The following is a 23,919-nucleotide window of genomic DNA, read 5'->3' on the forward strand; positions in this document are numbered from 1 at the left end:
GTATAAATCTTAAGTTTATGGTTCAATTAATTTTACTTCTGTATAGACCTTTATAACCACTGCCCAGATATAGATCCTGGATGTTTCCAGCACCCAGAAGACTCCTTTGTGCCCTGCACAAGAATCCTTTCTCCCGCCCAAGGTCGTGAAGACATTCTACCATGTTTTCTCCTCCTCGCTTTATGATTTCACTTTTCACACTGAGGTCTATGACTCCAAAAGACACGAGTGCAAAAGCCACACACGCAAATGTTCATAGTTGCTTTATTCATGAAAGTCTCAACTTGAAACAACCTAAATGTCCACCCCAGCAGAACAGGTGGATACAAACAGGGAAATATTCATACAGTGGAATACTATTCATTAGTGCAAAGCAACATGAGGGCCATACACAGAAACACAGCTGCATCTCACGTCCACAGTACTGAGTGAAAGAAACTAGACCGAGAGGGGCACACACTGGTTCCGTTGAGGTCAAGTTCAAAAACAGGGGGAAGGCTGGGGGCGGTGGCTCACGCCTGTAATCCCAGCACTTTGGGAGGCCGAGGTGGGTGGATCACCTGAGGCCAGGAGTTCAAGACCAGCCTGGCCAACATGGTGAAACCCCATCTCTACAAAAATACAAAAATTAGCCAGGCGTGGTGGCAGGCACCTATAATCCCAGCTACTCAGGAAGCTGAGGCGGGAGAATCACTTGAACCTGGGAGGTGGAGGTTGCAGTGAGCTGAGATCATGCCACTGCACTTCAGCCTGGGTGACAGAGCGAGTCTAAATCTCAAAAAAAACAAAAAAAAAAAAAAAAAAAAGAAAAAAAAACAGGGAAGAAATCTAGGGGATAGTGCTTAGCATTGCAGGAGAGCAGTATTTGATTAGAACAGGACACAGGCAAGTCTCACAGGAACACTCTGGTAGACGCTCTTCATCTTCTAAAAGAAAGCCTCTGCTTGAGACCTTATCTCTACTAGAGCTTGTTCTGGATTCTGTTCATTGACGGACTGAGGTTTTTGCATTTTTTTCTCCCCTTAACCTTCCTTTACCTCCACTGTTACTACAGACATCATGAGGGTAATTCTTCTCAGTGGAAAAGAAATCTTCAGATTTGAACTTCCTCTTAAAATGAAGAAGAAAGGGTTTGCCCCGATGCCCGATTACAGATATTACCCTCCTATTTAATCTTCTTTTGCTGAGTCAAGGAGATCCGACATAAAGTGGTTTTTTATTGCTTGTTTTAAAAGGGAACTTGGTTGTGTCGGAAGAGGTCAACTCTTTTTATCCCTCCAAGGAATTATTATCTTTATGGCTCAAGCAGAAGGAATTGGAGCTGATCGAACTTAATTTGGAGGGGAGAGGCTTTTAAAATAACAAACAAAACAAAAAATTCTATCAATTTTGGGCCTAAGCCCTTTGAAATCCTTAGTGAAATAAGTCCATGATTTAGTTAAGTATATGTAATTCAAGGACAACTTAATTTGCAGAGAAAGTTTCCTAACTTTGGATGTTTGAAGCATTGTTGTTGTGGATCAGCCATTTGGGTAATTTTGAGTAATTTTAATGGCATTAGACTAGCTTCGATTAGATCCAAAGGGAAAGGCACAAATGAGGTGAGATTGGAACGTCTGACAGCAAGGAGACCTTTCTGAGAACACAGGATCTGCAAAGAGGTGCCTGGGCTTCAGGGGAATGAGGCAAGGGCTCCTGGTCCCAGCTACCCACATTGCTGGCCTGGGGTTCCTGGTGCCTTCAGGATTCTGGGTCACTGCAGCAGAGCAGCCTGCTGTTGTCAGAGGTGTTTGAACCAGAGCAACTCCATCTTGAATAGGGGCTGGGTAAAGTGAGGCTGAGACCTACTGGGCTGCATTTTCAGACGGTTAGGCATTCTGAGTCATAGGATGAGATGCGAAGTTGGCACAAAATACAGGTCATAAAGACCTTGCTGATTAAACAGGTTGCAGTAAAGAAGACAGCTAAAACCCACCAAAACCAAGATGGCTACTAGAGTGACCTCTGGGTGTCCTCTGTGCTACACTTCCACCAGTATCGTGGCAGTTTGTAAATGCCATGGCAACATCGGGAAGTTACCCTATATGGTCTGAAAAGGGGAGGCATGAATAATCCATTTCTTGTTTAGCATATAATCAAGAAATAACCATAAAAATGGGCAACCAGCAGCTCTCGGGGCTGCTCTGTCTATGGAGTAGTGATTCTTTATTCCTTTACTTTCCTAATCAACTTGCTTTCATTTTACTCTACAGACTCGCCGTAAATTCTTTCTTGCTTGAGATCCGAGAACCTTCTCTTGGGGTCTGGATCGGAACCCCTGTCTGGTAACACTGTGATAGAAAGTGTTAGAGGGCAGAGGGCAGGTAGCCGTGGGTTCAAATTCCTTATCTCCCCACCTGCCCTGGGCAAGTGATCTGACCTCTCTGAGCCCATTACTTCATCTGAAAAGGGAGTGTTCGTACCATCTGCCTTGCAGATTAACATGCGGCTGGGCAGTGAGGTGCATAGTGCCTTGGATAGGACTCAACAAATAATAGGTGGGCGGATCCTGGGTGCAGATTTAGGCCTCATGAGTTTTAGGTACCTAGGGAATATCACGTCCTGGTCTGGAGTTTGTATCAGAGGTCCAGACTAGAGATACAGATTTTGGAGTCATTGGCCTAAACGTGAAACATGCAGGCCTGGGATTGCGCATGTGTGTTCTGGGGAGAGGCAGGGCGTGGGCAGGAGAGGAGGTGCCCATGTGGAAGGTGGAGAGAGAGCAGTTGGAGAAGAGGGAGACTGAGGCCTCCAGGGAGCAAAAACAGTGGGCTCTTGCATATACATTATGAAAAATGTAGAGTCAGAATTTATCACTCACAGGAGAGAGACTTGTATTTATTATTACGTTAACGAGGTTTTAAAGATATGTATTGACATTCACTGATTCAAATTACGATGGCCATTTATCATTGGAGGCCTTACCCTGTGGGCTGTTCTTAACTCGGGTGATTTTTTTAAAGTGCATTGATCTCTCTCCCACTTCCGTGGTTTCCCTTGTGTTGTATTATAGTTGCTGTATATCCTTGGAAGGTGCTAGGGCCTGTAAAAGGCTGGTGAAGCAGTGCCCATGTTTTCTCTACTTGGTTAAAATAAAGAAGGTGTACGCCTATGTGTGCTGGTCCCATCTGGATGTGACCTTTTGTTCAGTTGAGCTGATAATTGCAAGTCCGGATCTTGACCTCAGCCTACTGATTCCTAACCCAAGTCCAGTTCCTCTCTGTCTGTAGGGTGGTCCATGTGATCCCGTCATAGCTGTGCTATTCGTAGACCTGAATTCTCTCCATATCACTTTGGGTGGGAGATGCTGCTCTCAGCTCCATTTTCTAGTTGAGGAAATGAATGGCCAGAAAGGTTGCACGGTTTGTCTGATGGGTGAGTTTGTGCGTTACATCAGGGGTTCCTGAAATTGCCCACTCGTCAGAATCACTGGAGAAGCTTTGGTTGCATTGGGGATTCCTGGGCCTCAGATGGTTAATGCCACCCACCCAGTGGTTGGTAAGATTTGGAAAGGACTGCCTTCTCCACACCGGATCTTGGATATGTTGGTGGAAAAATAACAATGATGACTTCTTGATTATTTGGATCGGGGGTTATCAAACTCTTTTTGTAAAGGCCAGAAAAAATACTTGTAGCTTTGCAGGCTGTATGGTCTATTTCAGCTTCTTAACTCTGCTGTACAGAAGCTCCTTGACTTATGATGGGGTTATGTCCCGATAAGCCCATTGTAAGTTGAAAATATCGTAAGTTGAAAATGCATTTAATAGGCTTCGTGTGGTGAACATCATAGCTCAGCCTAGTCTACCTTCAACCTGTTCAGAACACTTACATTCACCTATAGTTAGGTACAATCATCTAACACAAAGCCTATTTTATAATAAAGTGTTGAACAGCTCATGTAAAATATCATACTGCACATCACTAGCCTGGAAAAAAGATCAAAATTTGAAGTGTGGTTTCTACTGAATGCTTATTGCTTTTCTACCATTATAAACTTGAAAAATTGCAAGACAATTACCAGCCTAAGTGAGGGACTGTCTGTATTTCAAAAGCGGCCCAAACAAATGAATGTGGCTGAATTTGGCCCATGGGCCATAGTTTGCCCACCCTGATCTAGATAATTAGTATTATGTATGATGATCAGAGAAGTGATTGAAGTTGGCACTCTCCAAGGGAAGTTTGGACTTTTATAAGAATATATCATAAGCAGGTATGGGCCAGTCAAGATATATAGGATGACAGCCAGGCGTGGTGGGTCACGCCTATAATCCCAGTACTTTGGGAGGCCAAGGCAGGCAGATCATCTGAGGCCAGGAGTTCAAGATCAGCCTGACCAACATGGCAAAACCTTGTCTCTACTAAAAATACAAAAAATTAGCCAGGTGTGGTGGTGGGCACCTGTAATCCCAGCTACTCGGGAGGCTGAGGCAGGAGAACCGCTTGAACTTGGAGGTGGAGATTGCTGAGATTGTGCCACTGCCCTCCAGCCTGGGCAACAGAGTGAGACTTCGTCTCAAAAAAAAAAAAAAAAAAAAAAAGTGAGCAAAGGACACAGCGATATTTCTCAAAAAAAAAAAAAATGTATATATATATATATATATATGACGAGAATTGCATTCAGTTGCTCATAAAAGACCCCTAAAACATTAGCTTGAACAAATTAGAGATGGATATTTCTCGTTTGTTGAAGAAGCCTTGAGTAACTGATCTGATTATAGGTTTGGCGATGTGACATCAGCAATAATGGAATGACATTATTGCTCCTTAAGGTCATCAGAGACCCCGGGACTTCTGTAAACTTGATAGGCATTCTGTTTCTCCATCTCACTCCATCGGAAACATCTATCCATTCGCTAATTGAAATGTTGTGGTTTTAGTCTCTAGTCCTTCCTCCTGTTCACAGAATAATGTGAGACATTCTATGGTCGCCATACTAGAGTTCGAACACATAATGTCTGTGTTTGGGGTTGATGGGTGGCTTTCACGTAGGAACAGAATTTATCACTCACATTAGAGATGCCTGTTTTCATGGTCATAGAGGTTTTAAAGATGTGTATTGACATTCATGGAGTGTAAATTACAACAGCCCTTTATCCTTGGGGACTTTTCTCTCTGGGCTGTTCTTAACTCATGTAATTTTAAAAAGTGGATTGATCTCTCTCCTGCTTCTCTGTTTTTCCTTGTGATGAAGTTGCTACTTGCCCCTGGAAGGTGCTAAGGTCTGCAAAAAGCTGATGAAACGGCCCTTACATTCTGTATCCCCAGAGTATTCTCTAAGGAGTCATAACTTGATTAAAATAAATTCTATGTCCCGGTTATGCTTATCCCATCTGGACACAGCATTCGGTCTAGTGGGGCAGATCTCAGCTCTTGCCCCGTCCCTTCTTTCTGAAACTGAATTCCACCTCGTCTGTGTGGTGGTCGGTGTGGTCCCAGGCACCACCACATTGCTCTCCAAACCGCCTTTGGAGCGAAGTGCTCCTCTCAGCTCTGTTTTACAGATGAGGAAACAAGTGTCCAGAAAGGTTGACTAGCCTCTCACCAGCACGCTGTTAGTGCTGCAGTACACACATGACAGCAACATGAAACATGCATCTCTGCTATTAATTGGGCTGTGGATCTCTGTTGATGTTGGGAAAATAGCATACAGTATGTTGTTCCCATAACTTGCCTGATTTAGTCATTCTTGCCTGTACCCATCTGTTCAGCTAGCACCAATAAATCCCTGCTCTATGCCAGGAACTGGGCATCCAGTGGTGTGTGACACAGATGTGGCTCTTGCTGCAGTTGGTTTTCATGGGGAAAGCATAGCCGAAATCCTACTCCTTTATAATAAGGGTTTAAGAGGAATTCACGTTTTCTCTTTCTTGACAGGTGTACATCCGGATAAAAGACGATGAATGGAATATTTATCGCCGGTATACAGAGTTCAGGAGTTTGCACCACAAGTTACAAAACAAGTACCCTCAAGTGAGGGCCTACAACTTCCCACCCAAAAAGGCCATTGGAAACAAGGTACCATCCCGTGCTGGGAAGCCCGCTTGTCATTGCCTGCGTTAAAATGGATTATTTATTCTTCTTCTTCAGTCCGTTGCTTAAAAACACATGCTCCTTAAAGAAAAGTTGGTGGATATAAGAAAAAAATAGAGAAAAGAAATAGCCATTCATAATTCCACCACCTAAAGATGGTCACCATTACGTCATGTGTGTGTGTATGTCCTCTTATTTCTCTAGGGCAAGAAGTTGGAAAAACTTTTTCTTTAAAGGGCCAGAGAGTAAATATGTTTGGCTTTGGGGACTATACCATTTCAGTGGCAAATACTCACCTCTGCTGGGGTCCTGTGTAAGCAACCGTAGACAGTACAGACACAAATGAGTATGGCTATGTGCCAATAGCATTTCATTTTTAAGAATAGACAGCAGCTGGATTTGGCCTATAGGTTGGTTTGCCAACCCCTGTTCTGGACCAAAAAATGCTTTTCTAGTTTTCATCCGTAGTTGTCACGATGTTCACTTCAACTTGTGACTGTGGAGTAGAACTTTCTCAGAGGAGTTTGTTGTTGTTATTGTTAAACCGTTATTCACCTCATGAAGGTTAATGATTTATGATGACCCAATTTGTCTCTGTTTATTCATCCCGGTTCCCTTGAGGAAGGAGGTGCTAGCCCTCTGCAAGCTCATTGGTTGATTAATATTATTCATTCAGCAGTCATTAATTGGGCACCAATTATATGTCATTGTGCAAGGGGCTGGGTTCAGCCCTGGGGAAGACAGACCTGGGTCTAGACCTGGTTTGGAGCCCTGTCAAATGGTCAGCTTCAGCCAGGCGGCATCATGATGTCACTCCTCATGTTTCTTTAGGAAGCAGTTCTCTGTCATGGCCGCACTTTGGATCCCCTGGGGAGCTTTGAAAACCACTGAGGACTGCCTGTGCCCTACCTCCATCCCCATTCTGATTGAATCGATCTGAAGGGAGGCCTGGGCATCAGGGGTTGAATAGTTCTCTAAGTGATTGCACTCTGCGACCAAACTGGAGAATCTTTGGCTTAGAGTCAAGAAGGAGACAGGGGCACTTCATCAATTTCGGTATGTGTTCAATAGCTTGGCAGGGACAGTCTGATTGAAAGGTAGAGCCATGACCTTTCTCAGGGTGTGTAAGACATCGGGCATTGTATTGAGCATGATCTCTCTGCCTTGGTCGTTCTCAAAGTGTGACCCCAGCTAGCAGCAGCAGGAGCCCTTGGGAGCTGGTTAGAAATGCACATTCTTGGGCTCACCCTAGACATGCTGATTCACACTCTCTGGGGCTGAGACCCAGCAGTCTGGGTTCAACAAGCCCTCTAGGTGATGCTGTTCATGAGGAAGTATGAGGACTGCCGTTCTATCTTTTGACAAAGCCATGTGGCAGATGCCATATGGGGCGAATCCCTAGTTTCTGTCTTCAGGAGGTACTGTGCTAGCATTTCCTTGACCTTTATCACAGAAACACAGAGCAAGAGTTTCCATAACCCACTCCTGGCACTTGGGAATTTCATAGGGAAATCTATTCCCAACCCTTACATTTACATGTGTGTAGATTTCTATGTATAAAACAGATTGAAACCTGATCACGCCAAGGTCTGCTCGATTTGAACATAAACAGTTACAAAGCAGGTTTATCCCAGGCCCAGAATACATTTGTCCTTCATTTTTCCGTTGAGGAAAAGTAGAGCTGAACCACTACATGTGGCAGACAGAAACTCTATACTTGTTCATAGCAAGGAGTACAAGAATTCTTTTGAAAAGAGGGGAAAATTATATATTGGTTTAATCTAATGACCCATAGGCTCATACAAATCTTGGGAGTCATTCAGAATGTCCTAAAATGTCACAAAACAACATGCTGCTAACCAGCATATTATCAAATTATAAGACATTCTTATGTGCAAGAAACATGATCCTGGAGTGGCCCTTCCGTGACAGCTTCTTCACGGAATCTGCCTGCGTCTTGTGCTAAGGGAAAGCCATTGTAGCACAAGGTGGAAATGAGGGGATTTGGAAGGGGAAAAGTCTTAGGTTGTGGCTTAACATTGTCCTGACTTAACATTGTCCGGGGTGAGTCCTGACTTAACATTATCCAGGGGTGCCTGGGAACTGCAACTTTAAGCAAAATGACATATTGTGTTATGAAATGAACTTTACCATGGACAAATGGATACAAACAAGAGTTCAGTTCCTAGGGCATACAGTACTGTATTTAGCTTAAAGTCTTAGTTAGAACCTGTCAACAACATTAAGTCAACACTTGCTGTGTTAGTTTCCTCTTACTGCTGTCACAAATCACCACAAATGTAGGGACTAAAACAAATTCATTATCTTACAATTCCAGAGGTCAGAAGTCCAAAATGAGCGTCACAGAGCTAAAATCAAGACGTCAGCCAGGGCTCTTCCTTCTGGAGCCCCAGGAGAGAGTTTGCTCCTTGCTTTTTCAGCTTCTCAAGGCCACCCTCATTTTTGCCTTATGGCCTTCTGTCTTCAGAGACATCACTCAGCCCTCTGCTTCCGTCATCATAGTCACATTTTTCTCTGGTTCTGCCCCTCTTCCTCTTAGAATTCCCCTTAGATTCCCTGTGATCACATTGGGCTCACCCAGATCATCCAAAATAATCCCCCGACGCCACCCTTTGTCTCAAGATCCCTAACTTAATCACACCTGCTGAGTCCCTTTGGTCATGTGAGGTTCTGGGGATTTGGGTGTGGACATCTGTGGGGGCCATTGTTGCGCCCACCACATGTTAGACATTGCTCCATGCTTTCTCTGCAGCCTCAAACAACTCCCTTCCCACCTCCTCCCTCCTCAAGCCCCCCAGTTACACAAAACTTAAGACAAAATAAATCTCATCAGTCCTGAAAACACTGGATTTGAGTTTAGTGAGATGAGGCTGAGCCCTGAGGAGTGGGAGGGTTTTTCTGGTGTTGCGTCCTGTAGAAAGAGGGCATGAAGCTGTCCTGGGTCTCTGCTGTGTAGGAGCTGGGAACTGTTTTGTTGTTGTTGTTTGTTTGGTTTTTTGGAGGCAAAGTCTCACTCTGTTCCCAGGCTGGAGTGCAGTGACGCTATGTCAACTCACTACAACCTGTGATTCTGGAGGAGAGAACTGAGTCTGCTTCATGCTCTCCACCCTCATCCCCAGGCTAGAGAGACGATCTGTCCTTGCTCATCCGGAGGCTGATTCCTCACAGCAGCGGACCTTTCTCCTATGAATCCTGTGTCAGCCAAGTAATGTGCTTTTATCCCCCCAATATAACCCTATTTGCAAATAAACAAGCTTGAGAATAAAAGACACCATCTTAGTGGGCCTGGCCCAATAACGATCAGCTGGTACAAGTGCACCAGCTGGTTCTTAACCAGATTTATGGTCCTGCTCCCAGTGGTGGGGGTGGATCTGACCACCCAGTTCATGAGCAGTCTTGGGGCCATAGCTCCATTTCTAGCCTGTGCAGCTTTTAACTTTTAATTAACTTTTAATAAGCTGGTTGAACTGTGATTGTCTTTTATACATATATACACACACATATATATACACACATATACACATATATACACACATATATACACATATATATGCACATATATATACACACATATGTATACACATACGTATATATACATATAGATACACACACACACAAACACACCGAATGACACCCTGTCACCCGGGGTGGAGTGCAGTGGCACAATTTCACCTCACAGCAACCTCCGTCTCCTGGGTTCAAGTGATTATCCTGCCTCAGCCTCCCGAGTAGCTGGGACTACAGGCACCCACCACCACACTCAGCTAATTTTTGTATTTTTAGTAAAGACAGGGTTTTGCCATGTTGGCCAGGCTGTTCTCAAACTCCTGATCTCAAGTGATCCTCCCACCTCGGCCTCACAAAGTGCTGGGATTGCAGGCGTGAGTAACAGGAGGGGCCATACCCGGCCCCATCATTGTCCTTTGATTCCTTCTTTCTTTTTCTGTGCATTTGGCTAAGACATACCCACTTCCCTGAAATCCACCTTGGCTGCTGCTGAGGACAGATCTTAGTGATTCTTCCCATTTCCAAAGGAGGATTGAGTCAAGATTCAGAACCTTCAACACCCAACAGAGGCTACTGGTGAATTCATTTCAAGGCCAAGCTTATGCTAGCCTCACTGGGCCTAATAACTCAGGACACCTGCTTCAATATCTCAAGGGCAAAATTTTTGGAGTGCATTGATTCTAAATTGGCCCAGAAAAATCCGCCATGTCAGAATCTTTTCTTTGATTGGGTTACTTCAAGGATAACTCACTTGTCCGCCTGGACCACTGTGGCACACATCTAGACAACACGTGTTTGGGTTGATTTAATTAATTTCTTTCTCCTTTTCCTTTCCTTTTCCTTTTTCTTTTTCCTTTTTCCTTTTCCTTTTCCTTTTCCCTTCCTTTCCTTTTACAGAGTCCTGCTCTGTCACCCAGACTAGAGTTCTGTGATGCAGTTGTAGCTCACCGCAGCCTCAAACTCCTCGGTTCAAGTGACCCTCTTGCTTCGGCCTCCCAAGTAGCTGGGACCACAGGCATGCAGCACCATGCCTGTCTAATATTTCAATTTTTTGCAGAGACAGGGTTTCACCATGTTCGCCAGGCTGGTCTCAAACTCCTGGGCTCAAGAACTCCTCCCACCTCAGCCACCCAAAGTGCTGGGATTACAGGCATGAGCCCCTGCTCCTGGCCAGGGTTGATTGAATTTTGCATGCCTTGTTACTCTTAAGGCTTGAACCCATTAAATGACTCACTGCAGAATCCATAGACCTAGACATCATTCAAGGAAATAGCAAGCATAGTTTAGCCTTTCTCATTTGTCAGATGAGCATCCTTCTAGCCTGAATGTCTATATATTTCCCCTACAATGCCATCATTGGTGATTGTCTGACAGTTTTATAATTGAAAGTGATCTTAATCCCAATTTGAATCTTTTTTTAATTGACAAAATTAGCATGTTGTATAGTGTGTGGACCCAGCATTTGTCTTTACCAAAGAATCTGTTGCTTTAATATGCCATGCATGTGTGTAATTATATATTCACAGGATACCCAGAGCTCTTCCTGGAGGTGTCCATGCCTTCACATACTGTATCAAGTTCAAATCATGTTGAAATAGTTGGCCTGAATATCAGTTCACCATTCGATGAAGTTTATTCTCTCATAGCTGAGTCAAGCCACAATAGATACATATTGAAGTTATTAACTTTTTTTTTTTTTTTTGGAGACAGCACCTGCCATCATGCCTGGCTAATTTTTGTGTGTTTTTGTAGAGATGGCATTTCACCATGTTGGCCAGGCTGGTCTTGAACTCATGACCTCAGGTGATCCGCCCACCTTGGCCTCCCAAAGTGCTGAGATTACAGGTGTGAGCCACTGCACCCGGCCATTAACTTTTTTTTTTTTTTTTTCCAGACGGAGTCTTGCTCTATCACCCAGGCTGGAGTGCAGTGGTGTGATCTCAGCTCACTGCAATCTCCGCCTCCCAGGTTCAAGCGATTCTGCTGTCTCAGCCTCCTGAGTAGCTGGGATTACAGGTGTGTGCCACCACGCCTGGCTAATTTTTGTATTTTTTGTAGAGACGGGGTTTCACCATGTTGGTCAGGCTGGTCTCGAACTCCTGAGCTCGTGATCCACCCACCTCAGCCTCCCAAAGTGCTGGGAGCCACCACATCTGGCCCATTAACTTTTATATATCACAGGTGTGGGGTTTGTTTAGGCCAAGATAACAATTCCAAGATCTTGGTGACTTAAGCCAACAAGGGTTTATCTTTGGCTCATGTTCTCTGTCCATCGTGGGTTGGCTCCCGGCTCTGCTCATCACAGTGCTGGGTTCCAGGCTGCTGGAGGCTCCATCTGCACGCATATGGCAACAAGAACAAGGAGTAGGGGCAAGTCAGGTGGTGGCTTCTAAAGCTGCTGCCTGGAAGTGATACATGGAAATTCCACTTGTATTTCATTGGCCAGAGCAAGTTCCTTGGCCATGCCTAATGCCCAGGGAGCAAAGGAGTCACTCCAGATGTTAATGACCAGCTCTAATGACGCAAGCTGGGATGACGTTTCTGTTGAATGACATTGTTCAGCGGGACTGAGATAGTAAGAGCACAGCTTCACCCATCCAAAACTATACATGCCTGTCCCATGGGCTCCACTTTCAAAGGAGTCGCAGTTCACCTGCTTCCTGCATCCCTGCTTAAGTCATTCTCTCTTTCTCTCTCTCTCTTTTTTGCTTGAGACAGGGTCTCTCTGTCACCCAGGCTGGAGTGTAGTGGTGCGATCATGGCTCACTGCAGCCTCGAACTCCCCGGCTCCAGCCATCCTTCCACCTCAGCCTCCCAAAGCGCTGGGATTACAGACATGAACCACTGCCCCTGGCTCCTGTTTAGATTATTCTAACTCCAAGCCACTGTCACTGCAGTGTGGACACCTGCAGTGGCTGGCCTTTTTGTCTTTTGCCTCCCTGTAGCCTATTTTCCACACTGTAGCGAGAGTGAGATTTGTACAACATAAATCTCATTGTGTCAGCTGTAGATTAAGACCCTCCAGTGACACCCCTGGTACTTACAATGGGGACTCATTACTGTGGCCTCAGAGGTGTCCCCTGGTAGCTCCCTCACCTGCCTCTCCTACCTTATCTCATGCCCTGCCCCCACCCTCTCCACTCAGCCACACTGGTGTCCTAAGACATCTACACTGATCTCACCTCAGGGCCTTTTTACCTGTCACACCCTGTACCTGGAATGGCCATTCCCAGATTCCTGCATGGACGGCTCCTCCCATTCACCAGATGTCAGTTCAGATTTGCCCTCCTTAGGCAGAGGCCTTTCCTGACACCCTTCACTCTGCTGCCCTCAGTCACTCTCTGGCCCTTTCCTCTGCTTTAATTTTCTTCCCAGTGTATACCATTGATTGAAATGACTTATTTGTGCACTTCAGTATGATCTGTCTCTCTGCACCAGCATGGAACCTCATGAACCAGGACTGGAGTCTGTTTCTGTTCACTGCTCTGTCCCCAGCTCCTAGAATAGCACCTGACATACCAAGATACCCACGGTCTAAATTAATGAACAAACGAACAGAAATTCAATGGAAGAGTTTCCCTTTTATTTTCTTCTTCGCTTTGCTGGGTGTTGGCACACATTCAAAAAATCTCAATTCCAAAAGTGAGTACATAAACTTTCAAGGTGACTCGGGAGGTTGTTCTCACCCGACTTTTGGCTGAATATTTTTTGCAGAGTGGGCATGAGGCCAAGCAGGCTTTTGGAGACAGGAAAGGTGGCTCTCTAATGGTCTGAGGGAGTTGACCGGTGAGCTGCCTGTCCAAATGGGCTTTAGCAGCATGAGGGCTTAGGTAAAGGACTCGTTTTTGATGATGTTACTAAAGTCTGCATTATGGCTCAGGGAGCGAATGAGAATAGAGAGACTGTCATTCCTTCTTAGGATAATAGATTCCGTCTCCAAAAGTTCATTTGGCATTAAGGCAAGGCAAATCACTTTCCCTGGAGCCACAGATAATTCAACTTGTTGGAGAAATTATGCATTAAAATCCTCATTAAAAACACATACACCCGTGTGTGGTAGAGGAACCGACTGGTACTCGCTGAGCTGTGGGAAGCCCCTTTGCAACTTCTTGGGAGGTGCCATTGGAAACACAGCCCTCGAGACGGCAGGGTCAGTGGAGAGGTGGGAGCGAGTGGACCTCATGCAGGAACCAGAGGCAAATGTGTACCGAGTGCAGGGCTGTTGTGCTGGGTGCAGGGGCAGTGAAGGCAAATTAAGGTTCGGTCTCTGTCTTTAAGAAGCTGGCAGTCTTGTAGGGAGGATGACATGTAAATGAGTCCTCAGGAGCTATATGAGCTGCAGGGAACCTGGTGCAATCTGCAGATAGAGGAGAGAGAAGCAGAGAAGGCTTCCTGCAGGAGGCGAAATGCTTGAGGGGCCACAGGGCTCCCAGCCAGAAATCTAGGAGAGGGAGCAGGTGGGCCAGCAGCATCAATGCAAGGCATCCTTTCTGTACATCCTGGATCAGTTTCCTGTGGCTTACAACAACACACATTTATTCTCGTACAGTTCAGGAGGCCAGACATTCCATATGAGCCTCATTAGGTTAAAATGAAGGCGTCAGCGGGGCTGCATTTCTTTCTAGAGACTCCAGGGGATAATCCTTCTCCTTGCCTTTTCCAGCTTAGAGGCTGCTTGCATTTCTTGGCTCGTGGCCCCTTCCTCTGTCTTCCGTGTTGCCTCTCTCCCACCATTCTTCTGTTCTCAGATCTTCCCCCGATCACAGCAGGGAAGAGTTCTCCACTTTTCAGTAATGTGATTAGATTGGGCCCACCCAGATTATCCAGGGTAATGTCCCTGTCTCAGGGCCCTTAATTTCACCTCCTCTGCAGTGGCCCCTGTACAGTAGCATATTCACAGGTTCTGGGGATTGAGGCATAGACACTTTGGGAGAGGGTGGGCCTCATCCTGCCTACTGTACACCTCTTCTTCCTTCTTCCTTGTCCTGGGTAGACAACTCTTACTGTTAGCCCACTTTACAAATGGGGCAGCAGAGGTACAGGGATGTGAAGTGACTTGCTTGGGCCATCTCGCTTGGCAGCGTCAAGGCTGATATCTGGGCCCAGGCAGGTGATCTGCCTTCAGCCTCTGTGAGCACAGCCTATCCCACAAGAAGGTCGGCTGTAGAGGATCCTGGAGGCTGGACGGGTAGAATCAGTCAGCCATTGCCCATTTGATGGACATTCACATTAACTCCCTAAGTCAACTCCTCAACCTCAGTGCCATGGAGAGCAGGGGGCAGGTGAGGAGGGGCTCTGATGGCCTGTCTCTCCGCCCACACCCACCGCTCCACCCTTGCTTAGGGGCCATTTTTAGAGTTGGGAGTGCTGCCCTCATAGTTCATCCACAGGCTTGTAAGAACTTCCCTGTTAATCCTAAACTTGTGAGGCGACAGTTACTCGTTCATTCCTTTATGCATTTATTCTTTCAATGTGACTTTACCAACTCTATAAGTAAGAGGCTGTAATAAGCACTGAGAGTCAAAGAAAAAGAAAAAGATCCTTAAGGCTGTACTATCTGTGTGGCCTCGGGCACATTGTTTGACCTCTCTGTGCCTGTTTCCCCTTTTATATACTAGGAATACTCATGCCACTTCTAGTATTGTGTTTATGAGGATTGAAGGTGGTTACATCTGTAAAGTGCTCAGAACAGTGTCTGGCACATGGTAAGATCTGTGTTCAGGTTTGTTAGGTAAGGGGCATTGGGCTGGTAGTGAAGTGGGGCGAGCAGACACACACATGCGTTCTCATCCCCAGCGATGCCAGGACCCTGAACCTGTGCAGTAGGTGAGCCCGACATGGATGGTCCCGCCGGAAACCTCAAAGCCAGTGTTTCCATGTACACTAACACCAGCCACCATATGCCGGCTTGCCAGACACACCGGGAACTTTGTATTCATTTTCTCATCATGCAGTTCTTATCAGGCTCCATATAAAGTGTTTATAGATGAGGAAACTGGGGCTTAGGGGCAATAAGCATCTTGCCCAAGCTCCCGTAGCTTGTAAGTGCCGGAGCCAGGAATTGAGCCGAACTCTGCAAATGCCGCCGCACTACCCAGCCCTCCGTGGAGAAGCCAGCCCCACACGTCCATGCCCAAATCTAGGAGCTGGTGATGCAGAGAGTCACCTACTACAGGTTTCAGCCGTAAAGTTCGTCATGTGAAGACAATTCAGAAGATGGTGGGACTCCCCCCACCTGCTCGCAGCAGAGACGCAGGGAGTTCACACACCATCCCCCGCAACTGCTAGGGCTCCACAGAGAAAATCGGGAGCGAAAAGCAGCTCCGAGTGAATGAAGCCATAAACTCAAGCCTGTGTCTCATTTGACACTCTGCCAACCACCATGTAAATATTCCTAGTACTTAATGTATTAATCGAGAAGAAGAGAGAAATTGGGCTCATTATATATCCCACATTTGTGTTTCTCTTTAATACAGTAAAAGCCTCTTAAGATATTTTCCAGGAGAGCAACCACTAACGTCATCTTGCCAGAAAAAAAGCATCTCAGGGGAGAGACCTTGGTGAGCTTCAGACTCGGAATATGTATGTGGAGGCCTATGCATAGGTATATATATGTTTAATTAGTGTGGTTTCTTGGGAGGACTTTTCTATAATATCAAATTAAAATCCAGTAAGAAAAAAAATTAAGGTCATTTATAGACAAAAGAATCCAGAGCCAGCCACTGAAAGCATATTTGCTGTTCTGTTCCCATCCTGCGTATTTTCTAGGTATAGCACACAGAGAAGCTGAATTCAAGAGACTCCTCTTGGTGGTCTCAAGTTGTAGAACTTGCTGGTCCCACCCTCCACTGTGGCCTTCATACCTCCACCAGGAAGTCTTCCCTGACTTCAAAAACATGAGCCCCCCCCTCCCCTGGGTTCATTTCTCATACTTCATCGCATCACGGTTGCCTGATTGACAGTTCTTCCTTCCCGCAGTCCCCCCCGCCCCCGCACCCATGACACCATAGAATTAGAGGGCAGAGCCTGGTCTTACTTGAGTCTTTGCCTTCTTGGGATCTGTCACAGTGCCGGGTACAGAGTCGAACCTGTTTGTTGAATAACGAACTGAAGCTGTGTGGAAGTCATTGTGTAGCACCGGCTTTGCTGGGTGGTTAATTTCCTTTCTCCCTCGTCCTATGTCCCTTCACTTCCAGGACACTGTCATTCATGGTCGTTCATAGATGCTCAGTTCCCATGTGGCGCCATCTCACCTGCCCGCTGGACATTGACCAGCTGATACTTGCAGGAATTTCCATGAAGACTCTGCCTTAGTTGTTCCTGGTGACAAAGAAAATTTGTTTGACACTTCTGGGGTCTGGTCTTCTCAGTGAACCCACCAGAATTGGCCAGCTTGCCCCGCTTCACTCATTTCAGGCTGAGTTCGAGGACCCTATTTCTAGGTAGAACGCATTGGTTTTGTGATTGAGTGAATTATAAGACAACTTGACTCCGTTGGGCATTAAACGTTGGCCAAAGTATTTCTGGGGCTGTGAGTTTCCTTGTATATCATTATTTAGTCTCTCCTTCCAGCTCTAAAAGCCTTCTGAAAAGACTTAACCCGTATTCTATCTGCTTTTGTTCCTCACATTTTCAGACAACTGATTAAAATAACAACTTAGAAGAGTATTTCTTGGCTCTTACCCTTTTGAATAGTTGGAGAATAATTGCTACCTTTCCCTTCAGTATTCTCATTAATATTTGAGAACTTCAAACAGCAGAAAAACACAAAAAACAAATTGAGAACTGTGTATTGCAATCTTGGTTCATCTCTAGCACGCTGGAAAAAAAAAAATTCAGCCTCTCAAGTTGCCACCAGTTGGTTATTTCCTGAAGCCACCTTTTTGGAGTTCACAACCCCAGGCTGGAGGAATCCTCTCCCTTTCTCTCGTCCTTCTCTGCAGTGTCATGGGCCACTTGCATCTTTAGAAACCATGCAACACAGAGGGAAAGAGCTTGGGCTGTGGATTCAGATCCTGCCCCCACCCACACCGGCCGTGTGACCCTGGACAAGTCCTCAGCCTTTGTGGCACTCAGCTGTCACATGGTGGTGAGCACACTGACAGCATGGGCTGTGGTGAAGAGTGAACAAGCTTATGCCAGTCAAGTATTTCCCATGGTGCGGTGTGTCCTTAGCCCTCAAACGCCAGCGTAAAAACCGGGTCTACAGGGAGGACGCACTCATTTGATTTCTTTTCTTTTGTGATTGGTGACAACTCACACATAGGCATGCTTGCTTTTCCTTTCTTCCATTCTCTCTTCTTCCTCACCCTGTTCACTTCTCTACTTCTTGTTGTGGGTTTTGGCTTTTTTTTTTTTTTTTCGAGATTGCGTCTCACTCTGTCACCCAAGCTGGAATGCAGTGGTGCGATCTTGGCTCACCGCAACCTCTACCTCCTGGGTTCAAACAATTCTTGTGCCTCAGCCTCCTGAGTAACTGGGACTATAGGCATGCACCACCATGCATGGCTAGTTTCTGTATTTTTAGTAGAGATGGGGTTTCTCCATGTTGGCCAGGCTGGTCTCAAACTCCTGGCCTCAAGTGATCTGCCCACCTCAGCCTCCCAAAGTGCTGGGATTACAGGCGTGAGCCACAACGCCAGGGCTTTTTTGGCTGTTTTTTAAGTTGAGGTATAGCATACCTCCAATTTTAAGGTACAGTTTGATGGATTTTCGCAAAATGAACACACCTAGGCAAACAGCAGTAGACCAAGAAATAGACCATTATCAGATCTCCAGAGCCTTGTCTTGTTAAAGGGCCACTGTGCTGCTTTCTGATACCATAGTGTGCTTTTGCCTGTGTGTACTCCTTTGTATCTGGCTTCTTTCTCTCAGCATCACATCTGTGAGCTTCCTCCATGTTGTTGCAAGTAGCAATTGTTGGTTCATTTTCATTGCTCTTTAATAGTCCATTGTGTGAATACATCACAGTTTATTTATCTTTTACTATTAATGGATAGTTCAATGTTTTCTGATCTGGCTCAATTACAAATAGTGCTGTAATTAACAATTCTTACATACGTCTTCCGCTGGCTCTGAGCCCTGGTTTCTGTGGGATGAAATCCTTAGGAATGGACTTGCTGGTCACAGGGTATGTTTATACTCCACTGTAGTGGATACTGCCACACAGTGTCCCAAAGCAGCCATACGGTGATGATTTTTTAAAGAAAGAGAAAAAGAATACAAAGAATAGGATACCAGGCACCTGTATTCCCACCACACCAAATTAACAGCTGTTCACATTTTATCATATTTGCTTCCAAGCACCTAAAAAATTATTAGGAAATGTTTCAGGTGTGCCCTGGAATACACAGGAAAATGTAATGAACACACACATATAACCATCCAGATTAATCAATGTTAACATTTAGAAATTAAACACTGTAAATACAGCTAAACTCTCTTTGCACCTTTTCTCCCAGAAGGGAACCACTCTGCGGAATCATTCTGTGTCCTTATATTACATATGATTATGAGAGGGTTTTCTTTTTACAGCTTCACATCAATGATACTTATTCTTTATGTAGCCTTTCACAACTGCTGTTCTTCACCAATATCCCATTTCTTGAGATGTATTCATTTAGATGCAGGGCATTCTAATGCATTAACTGCTACACTTGCTGATAGTCTATGGTGTGACTACTCAGTGTTGCATTTATGTACTCTCTCTTTGATGAACATTTAGGTCGTTTGCAATTTTTCCCTATTTGGTCATTGTGGCATTAGCATCCTTGTACACATGTCTTGGTATACATGTTTGAGACTCGGTTTCTCTAGGTTGTGTGCCCATGAATGAGGTTCCTGGCTTATAAGGTATGCTTGTCATCAACTTGCCTAGCTCTTGTCAAATTGTACTCCAAGATGGCAGCACCAGTGGTTCACTCTCAATCATGGGTGAGAATTCCCATTGTTTCACATTCACAACAGCACTTGGCTTTGTTCAACTTAAATTTTATTTATATTTCACCAACACAATGGGTATAAAATGGTATCTCATTTTGTTGCTGCTGTCGTTGTTTTTTTATGTGACTTATTTTATTTTTTTATTATTATACTTTAAGTTTTAGGGTACATGTGCACAACGTGCAGGTTTGTTACATATGTATACATGTGCCGTGTTAGTGTGCTGCACCCATTAACTCGTCATTTAGCATTAGGTATATCTCCTAATGCTATCCCTCCCCACTCCCCCAACCCCACAACAGTCCCTAGTGTGTGATGTTCCCCTTCCTGTGTCCATGTGTTCTCATTGTTCAATTCCCACCTATAAGTGAGAACATGCGGTGTTTGGTTTTCTGTCCTTGTGATAGTTTGCTGAGAATGATGGTTTCCAGCTTCATCCGTGTCCGTACAAAGGACATGAACTCATCATTTTTTATGGCTGCATAGTATTCCGTGGTGTATATGTGCCACATTTTCTTAATCCAGTCTATCGTTGTTGGACATTTGGGTTGGTTCCAAGTCTTTGCTATTGTGAATAGTGCCGCAATAAACATACGTGTGCGTGTGTCTTTATAGCAGCATGATTTATAATCCTTTGGGTATATACCCAGTAATGGGATGGCTGGGTCAAATGGTATTTCTAGTTCTAGATCCCTGAGGAGTCGCCACACTGACTTCCACAATGGTTGAACTAGTTTACAGTCCCACCAACAGTGTAAAAGTGTTCCTATTTCTCCACATCCTCTCCAGCACCTGTTGTTTCCTGACTTTTTAATGATCGCCATTCTAACTGGTGTGAGATGGTATCTCATTGTGGTTTTGATTTGCATTTCTCTGATGGCCAGTGATGATGAGCATTTTTTCATGTGCTTTTTGGCTGCATAAATGTCTTCTTTTGAGAAGTGTCTGTTCATATCCTTCGCCCACTTTTTGATGGGGTTGTTTGTTTTTTTCTTGTAAATTTGTTTGAGTTCATTGTAGATTCTGGATATTAGCCCTTTGTCAGATGAGTGGGTTGCAAAAATTTTCTCCCATTCTGTAGGTTGCCTGTTCACTCTGATGGTAGTTTCTTTTGCTGTGCAGAAGCTCTTTAGTTTAATGAGATCCCATTTGTCAATTTTGGCTTTTGTTGCCATTGCTTTTGGTGTTTTAGACATGAAGCCCTTGGCCATGCCTATGTCCTGAATGGTAATGCCTAGATTTTCTTCTAGGGTTTTTATGGTTTTAGGTCTAACATGTAAGTCTTTAATGCATCTTGCATTAATTTTTGTATAAGGTGTAAGGAAGGGATCCAGTTTCAGCTTTCTACATATGGCTAGCCAGTTCTCCCAGCACCATTTATTAAATAGGGAATCCTTTCCCCATTGCTTGTTTTTGTCAGGTTTGTCAAAGATTAGATGGTTGTAGATATGCAGCATTATTTCTGAGGGCTCTGTTCTGTTCCATTTGTCTATATATCTGTTTTGGTACCAGTACCATGCTATTTTGGTTACTGTGGCCTTGTAGTATAGTTTGAAGTCAGGTAGTGTGATGCCTCCAGCTTTGTTCTTTTTGGCTTAGGATTGACTTGGCAATGCGGGCTCTTTTTTGGTTCCATATGAACTTTAAGTAGTTTTTTCCAATTCTGTGAAGAAAGTCATTGGTAGCTTGATGGGGATGGTATTGAATCTATAAATTATCTTGGGCAGTATGGCCGTTTTCATGATATTGATTCTTCCTACCCATGAGGATGGAATGTTCTTCCATTTGATGGAATGTTCCTCTTTTATTTCACTGAGCAGTGGTTTGTAGTTCTCCTTGAAGAGGTCCTTCACATCCCTTGTAAGTTGGATTCCTAGGTATTTTATTCTCTTTGAAGCAATTGTGAATGGGAGTTCACTCATGATTTGGCTCTCTGTTATTGGTGTATAAGAATGCTTGTGATTTTTGCACATTGATTTTGTGTCCTGAGACTTTGCTGAAGTTGCTTATCAGCTTAAGGAGATTTTGGGCTGAGACGATGGGGTTTTCTAGATATACAATCATGTCATCTGCAAACAGGGACAATTTGACTTCTTCTTTTCCTAATTGAATACCCTTTATTTCCTTCTCCTGCCTGATTGCCCTGGCCAGAACTTCCAACACTATGTTGAATAGGAGTGGTGAGAGAGGGCGTTGTTGTTGTTTTGAGACAGGGTCTCACTCTTGCCCAGGCAGGACTGCAGTGGCACGATCTTGGCTCACTGCAACCTCCACTTCCTGGGTTCAAGTGATTGTCCTGCCTCAGCCTCCCAAGTAGCTGGGACTATAGGCGCATGCCACCACGCCCAACTAATTTTTGTATTTTAATAGAGACGGGGTTTCACCATGTTGGCCAGGCTGGTTGCAAACTCCTGACCTCAGATGATCCACCCGCCTCGGCCTCCCAAAGTGCTGGGGTTACAGGCGTGAGCCACCGCACCCAGCCCTCATTTTGTTTTTGATTCACATTTTCCCAGTTACCGATAACACTGATGATCTGCTGGTGATTTTTAGCCATTTGGATTTCTTCTTCCCTTTCTTGCCTTTGTGTGTCCTTTGGCTATTTTTCTTCTGGGGTATTTTTTTTATTTGTTTCTAGGATCATTTTATGTTTTCTGGATGCCATCCTTTGTCTACAAAGATAGAGCTCCCAGTGCTATGCGAGGCTCAGGTGGGAAGATCCCTTGATGCCCGGAGTTCAAGACCAGCCTGGGCAAGACAGTGAGTTCCTGTCTCAACAACAACAGCGAACTCTTGCTGTCCCCTCATTGGAGTAGCAACTCTGGCTCCATTCACACTAGACCCCACCATCTCTGCGTCCTCCCTGTGCCTCCTGCGTGCCTGGCCCCCGTTCCCTTTGCAGCCCCCAAAGCATTGGTGCACACGCTTGTTTAATTGTCTCCTTCCTCGCTGGACTTGTTTTCTGGGGGAGCAGTTCCGCATCAGACTCTGCGCACTGAGAGACGGGCATGGCCTCTTGCGTCAGTGGAGGCTGGATTTGTGGGTATTGGCATGAAGGAACGTTGGGCCGCAGATTGCATTCTTTCACTTGCATCCAGAGTAAACCCACTCCAAAGCTCCTCTCTCCAAAACGGGGTCCAGCAAGCTTTAAGTGTCCTGGCAGTACAGGGCCCAATCTCACTTGCTGAGGAGCCCATCTTCTCTACCAGCTCACAACCACGTTCAGCTTAACCACCCCCTTGGAACTTTCTCGTCATTTAATTTTTCAGCTCTTCTGCCTTCTGAGGGAAAGTGAAGTTCTTTTTTGTAATGAGTTTTGAAGCTTTTTTGAGTTAACTGCCTGATCCTCATAAGCTGGTGAAAATGGGAACTGTTTTGTGTCACAGAGGAGCCTTTGATGCTGGCTCTTAGCTCTCCCCGGTGAGCTGTGCCGCCTTTTTCCTATCCGCAGAAAATAAACTAGCCCTGCTTCACATCAGTGGCACCATCTTAGTAAGAATGGTGGCTATTTATTGAGTGCTAACTGCATGCCAGGCAGGGTGCCAAGGACTGCCTGCACATTCTCATTTAATCTCGTCAGCATCCCTGGGGCTGAGGAGTTAGCATCCCTGCCTCACCTCATGTGACCCCTGAAACCTTCAAGCTCTTTCTTGCCTCAGGACCTTTGCACATGCTGTTCCTTTAGGATACTCCATCCCTCACCCTTCCTGGTTTTCTCCTCTGGCAGGTCTCAATGGGAATTCTTTCTTTTTCTTTTTTCTTTTTTTTGAGTCTTGCTCTGTTGCTCAGGCCTGGAGCACAGTGGCATGGTCTCGGCTCACTGCACCCTCTACCTCCCAGGTTCAAGCAATCCTCCTGCCTCATCCTCCCAAGTAGTTGGGATTACAGACGTGCACCACCACATCCAGCTAGTTTATGTATTTTTAGTAGAGACAGGGTTTCACCATGTTGTCCAGGTCTCGAACTCCTGACCTCAAGTGATCCACCCGCCTCAACTTCCCCAAGTGCTGGGATTACAGGTGTGAGCCACCATGCCTGGCGTCATCTGGAATTCTGTCTCCTTGAAGAACTGTTTCCCAGCTACCCAGAATAAGTTAGTTCCCTCCATTACATGCTTTCTTTCTTTGCCCCTTATTTTTTTGTTTTATAGCATTAGCACATTTTATGAACATAGTTATTTGCTTAAACATGGTAAGTGTGTTTGTGTGCTGGCCGGGGTAGCCATTGAAGGATTTTAAGCAGGGTAGTGACAAAATCCAGTTTGTATTTTGGAGATATCACTGCCCTGTAGAGGACAGCTGGATGGGGTCAGTGTGGCTGGGAGTCTCCTGTGAGGGGAATGTGAGAGACAGAATGTCTGCAGCTGGTTGGGCGTGGTGG

The 23,919-nt window shown here is 45.2% G+C and overlaps 1 protein-coding gene across 9 annotated transcripts in view; it reads left to right on the forward strand.

The window, feature by feature from the left end:
• SNX29 (sorting nexin 29) overlaps positions 1 to 23,919 on the forward strand; it is a 592,115-nt gene that overhangs the window by 489,854 nt on the left and 78,342 nt on the right. For 8 of the 9 annotated variants that reach the window (XR_010152279.1, XR_010152276.1, XR_010152275.1 and 5 more), the window contains one exon: positions 5,914 to 6,054. Coding sequence is in view for 4 of the 9 variants with exons in the window: in XM_024349767.2 (XP_024205535.1) it covers positions 5,914 to 6,054 (141 nt within the window). In the remaining 5 variants the exon portion in view is untranslated. Of the gene's footprint in view, positions 1 to 5,913; positions 6,055 to 6,900; positions 7,126 to 23,919 lie in introns of those variants that run through there. The other variant, XM_063796679.1, reaches the window with a different exon arrangement.

The sequence above is a fragment of the Pan troglodytes genome, chromosome 18 (assembly GCF_028858775.2).
Source record: "Pan troglodytes isolate AG18354 chromosome 18, NHGRI_mPanTro3-v2.0_pri, whole genome shotgun sequence".
In the NCBI taxonomy this organism is placed as follows: Eukaryota; Metazoa; Chordata; class Mammalia; order Primates; family Hominidae; genus Pan; species Pan troglodytes.